Source organism: Octodon degus, unplaced genomic scaffold, assembly GCF_000260255.1.
Source record: "Octodon degus isolate 3935 unplaced genomic scaffold, OctDeg1.0 scaffold00290, whole genome shotgun sequence".
NCBI classification, from domain to species: domain Eukaryota; kingdom Metazoa; phylum Chordata; class Mammalia; order Rodentia; family Octodontidae; genus Octodon; species Octodon degus.
Window position 1 is genome coordinate 170,866 of NW_004524866.1, and position 9,710 is coordinate 180,575.

Sequence of the window (9,710 nt, forward strand, 5' to 3'; positions counted from 1 at the left end):
CTTTTCCGAAGGATCCGCCCTCTATGGCCCACCCCTATGCTGCATTGGGCTATCGCCCGTCAATCACGAGGCCCCGCCCATCCTCCTACTTGCTGCTCCCCTCCTTTCTGCCACAGCAGCTTCCACAGCTCCCCTCTACCCCCCACCCCAGGGCTGATCTTCCTGGGTCCTGTTCTTCCGTTCTACAGCTCCTCCACTGCCTTGTGCTTTGCTCACCTTCTCCCACAGGGCAGTACCACAGAGCTGGGTCTCCAACACAAAGAAATCCCAGAACCCCAGGCTGAATTGGAACCAAGCACTGCCTCAGCCTGACCTAGGAGGAGAGCAGTAGTAGTCGTCCTGCCCCCTCACCACTGCGCCTGCGCACATGGAGCTCGCGGGTGTACTGGCCAATGGAAGGAGGGGCCTGGGCCTTCTGAGCATGGTGCCCCTGCACTTGAGCAGAGTTATCCCTGATGGGATTTTAGGGCTGTTAATGGCACACCTGTGAGGGTCCTAAGCATCTGTGATCCTGATCTCTGATCACCCAGACCTAGTGTCATCCTCTTGGAACTCTCAGGACAGTGCAAGGGTGTTTGATTCACTTTCTACCTCTTTCTACATTCAGCGGTTGTTTGATTTAAGTTACTAATAAAGAGTGAAGATTGATTTTAGTATATTCAGTGCTGTATGTGTTTACCCAATTTCTGGAAGGGATTAGTTGAACGATGTTTCAAAAACTAAAAATACTGTCTTGTTTTGAAGTTTGTACTGATGTGGATTCAAGCAGCTCAAGGTTTTCTTTTTTTTTTTTTCCTGTCTTTTCTGTCTGTGGTCCCAGGTCTGGAACCCTGCATCGCGCTGAGTGGGGCAAAGCCTGTTAGACTCCCTATCTTTGTCTCATTGTCTTTCACTGAGATGGCCTGATGCTCAGGGTTTATCATGACTTTTGCAGAACTTTCCTTGCTAAAGGTAAATTTTATTATTATATTTGGTATGGTTAACTAATGGATTTCTCTTGCAGTAGGCATATATAAGTATCTTTGTTTTCAAAGAAAAAACACGTGAGGAAAACAAAATAGGTTCTCGTGACAATGTATGGGTCACTATGTATGGTAACTGGGACAATGCCTGGTATCAGAACTCATGATAAAATAGGGTTCACGTTTTCTTACAAGGCTCATTCTGAATTTTTTTTTTTTTTTTTTTTTTTTTTTTTTTGCAGAACTGGGGGTTGAACTCAGTCCCTTGCACTTGCCCGGGAAGCACTTATTCCACTGATCCATCTCCCCAGCCCTAGCTCATTCTGAATGGGAATGTTATTCAAGGTACTGAAAGTGACACACAGCCTCCAAGAATTGGTAGTAGTAGAAGAACCCGATTCAGTTTCATCCCACGTGAAGTGGGCCGTGTGTTTCAACCAGCAGCAGGCTGCCTTTTCCCTTTCCTCCTCTTTGCTCCTCCTTGCACCCCAAGGGCCTAGGAAAGTTTGCTGCAATGTCCTCCCTGACCATCAAACCCGCATTCTACACTCCAACGTGAGTGCAACCAGACAGCATGGTTTCCTTGACCCACTGATTTATATATAATATGTGTACAACACAAAACCTGGATACATACATACATGATTCATATAACAAAGGATTATTAAACAAGGTACGTGGAGAGATTCATAAATTCTACATAGGAAATATGCCTACTGCACATTAAAAAATTCAGCCCGAAGTTAAAATATTCATTTAATGCTACACCATCAGAAAGTCGGACAATATTTGCTATGACATATGAATAGCAATTTCGGGAAAATTAAAGACTAGTGTGAGATAAATTCTTAAGTAGTTTAGGGGATTCAGAAATATTGATATGCAGAATAAATTTAGCATATTAAAATTAAAAGAAGTGTTGAGAAATTCAAGAGGAAAACAAAAGGATAGAGAATAATATAATCAACAGCAAAAATAATAACATTCATTGTGGAATCAAGGGAACAAAGTAGCATAAAATTCTAATTGAAAATTTATAATTATGAACAATTCATGTGCAAGGCTATTAAAGAAGTGAATGATAGTCCTTTATTCACTGTAGTAAATCCCACACTGTATCAAATATATGACTGGATAATTTAAGAAGATGTTTTTCCTCCAGAATGTGTTTTCCTTTTGAACCCAGAAAGAGAATTTCTCTCTGGTCATAAAAGAATAATGTAGCACTTGGGCACAAAGATGCAGCCCAGCAGCCCTGCACTGGAGGCCAAGATGGAGAAGACCTCCATGGCCACCATGGCCTTCCCCTTGCTGCTGTGGTACACGGGCAGGAAGGTGACCCACACGCTGCAGAACACCAGCATGATGAACGTCAGGAACTTGGCTTCATTGAAGGTGTCAGGCAGATTCCTGGCCAGGAAAGCCACAGTGAAGCTCACCATGGCCAGGGAGCCCAGGTATCCCAAGACACAGTAGAAGGCAGTGAGGGAGCCCTTGTTGCACACAATGATGATGTGACCATGCTTAGAGTGAGCATCTGTGTCAATGTAGGGTGGATTTGTCCCCATCCAGATGCCACAGAGAGTGAGTTGGATCAGGGAGCAGATGGGGATGATGAAGTTTGGTGCCCCTGATACTAGCCACTGTCTCATCTTCCTGCCTGGAGCAGTGACCTTAAAGGCCAGCACCACAGTAATAGTTTTTGCCAAGACAGTGGAAACAGCCACAGTGAACACGACTCCAAATGTGGTCTGCTGCAGGATGCAGGTGGCTGTGTTGGGATGGCCGATGAAGAGCAAGGAGCAGAGGAAACAGCAGGTGAGGGAGATGAGCAGGGTGTAACTTAGGGCCTGGTTGTTAGCCTTGACAATGGGAGTGTCTCGGTGCTTCACAAATAGGCCAAGCACAGAAGCTGTGAGGACAGTGAGAGTCAGGGCAATACCAACCAGAACCTTCCCCAGGGGGTCTTTGTAAGCTAGAAAAGTCTCAGCTTTTCGCAGGCAGTGGTTTCTCTGCGTGTTGGCATACTGAGCATCAGGACACTTCACACACTGCTCCATATCTAAAAAAATTAAAATCATAACTTGCCTACGTGTGTTTGCTTGTTTATTTATTCACAAACTCATCACCAGAAACTCACTGCGCTTGAACTAAATTGCCAATTTTTATTTTTTTTGTTTTTCTTTCTATTTGTTTTTCAGTCTGCTGGATTGAACTCAGATACGTTCCACTGAGATATAGTGCAAAACCTTTTAAATTTTATTTGCAGAAAGGATCTACTTAAGTCTCTATATTGCCAAGGCTGTTTCAAAACAATCTTCTTGCCTCAGCCTTCCAGAGTCCTGGATCCTAGGCACGCATAACTGCATTTTACTTTTCTCCTTCTTTCTAGACACAAAGTTAAAGAATTTTTATACAGAATAACTCCTATGTAATACTGATGACATTATTTATTCTTCTTTTAAATCTGGGATATCCATAAAACCATTCTACATTTAAAAAAAATGGTATACCTTGATTACTTGCTTCACTTACTTTTATTTGATTTAAATCAAATCTTTATGAATCATAACAAAGCCAAGAAAATTTTCTAAATCACAGTGAAATACATTTGAGGAACCATATTGAATGAGAAGTAGCTCCACTCTTTGGCCTCTCCACCTATGAAAATGTTGTATGCAACCACGTGGTTCATTTTTATTGCCAAGGGTGTTTTTTAGTACTTTGATTTTGGTATCTTTAGAAACCATGACAGGATATAACATTATGTGTTTAATGTTTTTCAATATTACAAATATCAAATTGCAGAATTTTATTTGTGATTGCCTTATGACTGAGGTAGGGAAACATGTTTTTAGTCTTTTATAATAGTCTTGTATTCCACAGCCATGCAATCAAATATCGTTTTTATTCACTTACAAGAGTTTTATACTTAAACACTAGTATCACCGGAAAATCCAATCATTTATGCTTCTCCCTTTCTAATATATTTTTATTTTGGGGTGCTTTCTTCATTACTTTGGCCACGATGTAGTGTCATGTCTGGCAGAAGTATGATATAGAAACTTCTTCTCTCTTTCTGCTTTTAAAAAATGGAACACAATTTATAAAGTGGGCTGTAGGATACCATAGAGGTCACTTTTGGTGACAGTTAGAGACTTCTCCTACTCTTCCTTCAGTAGGCAACACAGTTTTCACTTCTTTGTAAATCACAGTGATGCACAGTTTTATCACATTGTCTCCACTTAGCAGCATTGCTTTTCTTTGTCCAGGATCTAGCACATTTAATTATAATTTTATGAACTGAGTTTGCTTATGGTGTACTGTCCCTGGAGTACATAGCTCAATTGGGAACAGAATATGTGAATCTAGTTTAAAAAAGAAAGCGGACTGTGAGCTTTATCTCTCTATGTGTACTTTCAGGTGAGTAACATCAAAGAGTTCCTTCCTTAAAACAAATTGATTTTCCTCTTCTCTGAAAGAATGAGGTCAGTATTACTATGTTTTTGAATGATTATGAATTTTACTGCTAATATTACTAATCAATGACAATTTATAGTGAAATATGAGACTATGAACACCTATCTGATAACAGACATGGTACTGTCAAGATATTAGTATTATGGAGCTTTTTAATTATTTGTTAAGAGAATTTTGCTAAGTTTCCCTCTGCTCCTATAGATTTCAAGGCTTAGATGGATGTGAAATTCTACTTTCATAGGAAATGCTTTGAATATAACTGTACCAATGGACAATTATCTGTCACATTATTATACTACCTTTCAATTTTTCTCTTTCTTCTTGATTAATTGTAATAAGGGTTGCAATTTTTGTTACAAGAGTCATATTCAATTCTGTTCATTTTATCTGCAGCATAATTTATTTAACCTCTTTATTTTTGAAAGCAAATGTCACTATGTAGTTCAGACTGGCCTGAAGCTCACATTGTAGCCCGGGCTGATCATAAACTAATGGTGATCCTCATACCTCATCCTCGCTAGTGTTGGTATTACAGGTGGGAACCACCAAACCCAGCTCTGTCTTAACTGTTTAAAACTTCTTTCAGACCCAACTTTCATTTTTCTTGTGTTCAATTTGCTTTACTTTTTTCTCACTTGATAAATATTTCAAACAGAGAAGTCCAGCTTTTTTATTTGAGTAGAGAACAGCACACAAGTATATAATACCTATTTATCTCAGTGTAGTTTTACCTTCAAATCACAGGATTTTCAGTTTTATACGATCTTCAATTTTTGCTTTGATCCCTCCTACACACTATTTATGATGAAGAATTACACATACCAGGGCATGTATTAACTGTATTAGTGGGGGCATTGTACCTGTATGTGCACATACAGTATTTATAAAAATGTACCGTATTCACCTATTTTGGAGAATGTAAGTTCAAAATAATTACATGATATAATACATAATCATTCTTGATATATTTCAGAAAGTATTTGAAATCATACTGAATATGTTCTGAAATAAAAATTTACATCAGCCACTACCAAATTAGAAATTATTCAGTATAAAGATAATTCCACCATGTAACTGTCATTAGCATTTGATTTCTATAAATGTTCAATAATAAAGGTTTATCCTCATTCTCATTTTATCTTTTTAAAAAATAAAAACATAGTATTTTCTTTCAGGATAGTTGAATATTAGATGAATGGGGAGTGTGCTGTTATGACCACTTCTATTAATCCAAAGAAGGATTTATGCCACTTCCTTTTATTCGGTAATAATACTAAGCTATCACCTCTGTAAAAATACACATAATGACCTCCAAAAATGTAAATATTATCAATTGTTAAACCTCGTATTCTGTGTGCATATCATCCTTGCAGTTCCATGGTGAAGACTTTAATTCCTTCCATAGGCTGACTTCCACACTCACCTATGCATTATAGGAGAATTGGGATTAAATCCCAGGAATTGTACTGTGCTGTGGTACAAGCATGTTGTACACGTACATACAAATCCTGCTATATCCAATCAAACTCAGTCTCTCCAAGCACATTCTCTGTGTGATGATAGTGTCAGTCCCTGGAGAATAAAGCGTACCTTACCTTGTCTTGACTGTAGTCTTTCTTTGGTTGCAACAATTGTAAAAATTTTTTTGTTATTCCTACTGCCTGTTAAACTTCACGAAGGAGATGAAACTTGGAAGCTGTAGGATAGGAAAAAGGGCTAAACTTGAGGAAATAATGCGTTTAATGGGACTTGAAAAATAACTCAATGTAAGCAAATGTGGTGGTGCATTAAATGTGATCTAATGGCCTGAGAAAATTTTATTGAAGCTATGAGGCTTTCTTAGGCAAACTGGTGATATTCTGTTTCAAAGTAAAAAGTAAGAGGGTCTAGAGGCATAGACTGACGATGTTTCTTGGTTCAATTCTTAGCAATGCAAATAACAAAATGGATGAATAAGAAGGGAATAAAAAGAAATGGAATTTGAGTGAATTTCAAGGGGAAATGAGCCTTTCAATCACGCAATAACATTTAGTATAACACATAATTTGATAAGTAAAGGAATACTTTTACCATCTACATCATCTACAAGACCTTCTCTACTTCCTGGATGGATGGAATGAACATAACATAGAGTGAGAATGTGTCCCCAGGACACGCTCCTACCTGTGCCATTGGTGATCTCGTTCTCTGCACAAGGGGTGCAGTGGAAACAGCAGGCAGCCTTTCCCTCCAGAGTGCTTTTTCTGAATCCAGGATTGCAACTTTCACTGCACACTGAGTGGGGCGTCTAAGGAAAAAATATATGGTGATAACTTCTTAGAACTGAACTTCCTTCTTGATAGCTAGAGGGATAAACTTAATTGGTATGCATACATAAGCAAAACTAAATAGTTATATTCCAAATTTATTTCACAGTATGATGTATATGCTTACAAAAATATAAGTAAGTGAGTGCACTTCTTTCTCAATCATATTAAAGCTTGTAATTCTTTTTATTTCAAATTGAACACCAAGTTATTTAATTTCCACATGTGACCATTGCATGAGCAAAATTGGGGGCCCAAAGCCTACAATGGTGTTTTGCTTAATTGTTGTTAGTAAGTGATATGATTAGGAGCAACACACCTCTGTAACTCCTGCTGCCCACTCTATCATATCCTCATACAAAGTCAGGTTTTGGCTATCGGGAGCATGTGAAGAAAATGTGCCTGGTTTAACCTTCAGTCTAAGGGTTTCCGGAAAATTCTAAAAATTGAGAATGTCATACTCTGAGTCCAGTTTCCTTCTATGATCCAAGTTCACCTGGTCTCCAGCAGGATTGTTAAATTGGATGTACTTCAGAAAGGAATGCAGCTAAAAGAGAGAGAGACAGACACCATCCTATGTGAACAGGGCTGCAGGATAAAGGATATTCAATCCCATTTTTCTCCAGGAACTTTAATGCTGGTATCAAATAAATCAGAACACATGATGTCTAAGGACTAAAATGTCACCATGTTCCAGAAAATTCAGTTTCAAGAAAAATATATTCTATGCAAAGCTATTTAAATAAGGTATGCATTTGAGTTAGGACAAACCATCAACCATGGAATCAAAGCATCTAAACCCAAGCTTGCATTGTCTATCTGACAGTTTCCCTGGCATCTACCTACAAAATGAGTTCAACATCTGCAGAATTTTGCAGAATCAAATGAAGGGGAGATCTGTGTACTGTGGTTTATAATGCCATTCGGTTTCGTTAGTAACTATAGGTTTTCCTGTTCACTTTTAAGATAAACATGAAACGTGCTTTTGTGGGTAAGGTGTTGACCTCCCATACGCAGAAGCAAGGAGCTGGCCTCCTGTCACCACCTCCTTGTTAGTGTGTCCTTGATTGAGGACCACTTCAACTCAGATCAAGAATCACCTTTTTCACAAAAAGTGTGATATGCATTGTTGAGTATTTTGCAGAAATAGCTCTAATAATCTTTCATGAAACACAAAGAATAACTTGAGAGAGGCACCTTGATGACACTGCCTGCCATCCAAGGGAAGACGCATTACCTGCCAGGGGGGAAAACATCATCATTTGTCTATCACTCAGTGGTGGCCTTTGCACTTCTTCGTAAAGCATCGCATGGATAGCATGGGCTACGGAGTACACAGCATTGTATATATTAAAGCTCCGATCACTGATGTCTGTGTCAAAACGATTTGGAGGCAACCAAGCCATAGAGCCATTGGGTGTACAGTTCTTCAAGAGACAGTCAGATGCAGAAAATAAGCAATTAAAATTCTTATACCAATACATAACAAGGTAAGGGTCTTCTGGGTATTTGAAAGAGGTAGCTTCCTGGATAAAATTATTGAACCCTGCAATCTCTTTGTGATGGTGTGAAAAAATAAGAATCCCATGGAATGGATCCAGTATGAAATCTCGCCCAGCCAGGTCAGCATGCCATTGTGAGTTTGTCACCCAGACTTTCCATGACACTAAACTTTGCACGATGTTATAATTTACCTCATTTGAATTATCAGTGTCATAGTAAATAACCACCACATTGGCAGATGATGTATCTGTGGTCAGGATTTCATGTTTCTTTATGGCTAAGAGATAAGACACACCCAAAGTTGACACCATTTTTACAAAGGCTACACAGACTCTGTTCCTGTCCATCTCAGCTCTTACATTTGAGAGAAACTGAAGACCCTTATGGCCTTCTGTGATGAGCAGGCCCACCCAGGTCCAGTGAAAATAAAGCATCAAGGACACCATGGCAAGGGCCAAATACGTGTCCTTTAGGGCCACTTGATGGAGTGAAGGATACTGGTCAGTGTCCATCAGGGTAGGATCAAATGAGCCAAAAGTTACCTAGAAGAGAAGGAAATCTGGGTGATACACTGAAGTGTTGATGGAAAGCATAATAGTAGTCCCAAGCTACTGAGTGACATCTCCACATTGTAGGAAATGTACATTCTTCCCATCCTTCTACACATTTAATTTGGAGATTTTTAAACAAGGTGAATGAATGTATTCAGATATCTAGAAAACATACTTCTTTCTTCATTCCCTTCCTCTTTGATAAAAAATATGTGCATAAACTACTGTCTTTTTATATGGACTCTGGTACATTACACACTTTGAAAGAGCCTCAGCCTTGCCTCATTTTTAACCCTATATGTTCCAGGAAGGTAAAGCATTTTAGATGTTCTTCTATCAGTTCTGTTTCCCCAACCCTCACCTGTGGAAATCTGTAGAGCTCCAGCAGTGGTCCAATCTGAGCTGAGGTTCCCCACAGCATTTCTGTCAGGACTGCTGCACACTTACTTTCTGTCCCACACATGTAATTAGGGATCTCATGTTGCCCTGTGAGCAAAATGAAGGAATTCTCTAGCATCCTCCAATGACTGTAAATGAAATTATGGAACTTGTAACCCAGAGTAATGTTAGGCAAAAGATAAGGATTCCTGTTGATCTCTTCTATGGCAAAAGTGAAGGCCAGGTAGTTCTGGTAGATGTTGGGTATGTGCCTGCACAGACAGCACAGAGGTCCTCAAGAAAAGACAAAATCAGTCATCATCTTCCCATGCAATCAAATACCATTTATGAATTGAATGTTTGTGTTCTTTCATCGCACTCATATAATTAGAATCTAAGGGTGAATATGATGATGTTAGAACCTTGGTTTTTAGAAGGTAAATGGAAAAAATGCATCACAAGCTGAATTTCTCATGAGAGACCTTAGTGGTCTTAAAAGGTCTCTGGAAGAGCTGCTTAATCATTGTTAT

General features: G+C 39.0%; 1 protein-coding gene across 1 annotated transcript in view; it reads right to left on the bottom strand.

Annotated features, from left to right (window-relative positions):
- Positions 1-2,167: 2,167 nt before the first annotated feature.
- LOC101588603 (vomeronasal type-2 receptor 116-like) overlaps positions 2,168-9,710 on the bottom strand; it is a 13,635-nt gene continuing 6,092 nt past the window's right edge. The window contains 5 exon segments of the mRNA XM_012512916.1: positions 2,168-3,024; positions 6,606-6,729; positions 7,068-7,295; positions 7,990-8,793; positions 9,164-9,452. Coding sequence (XP_012368370.1) covers positions 2,168-3,024; positions 6,606-6,729; positions 7,068-7,295; positions 7,990-8,793; positions 9,164-9,452 — 2,302 coding nt within the window.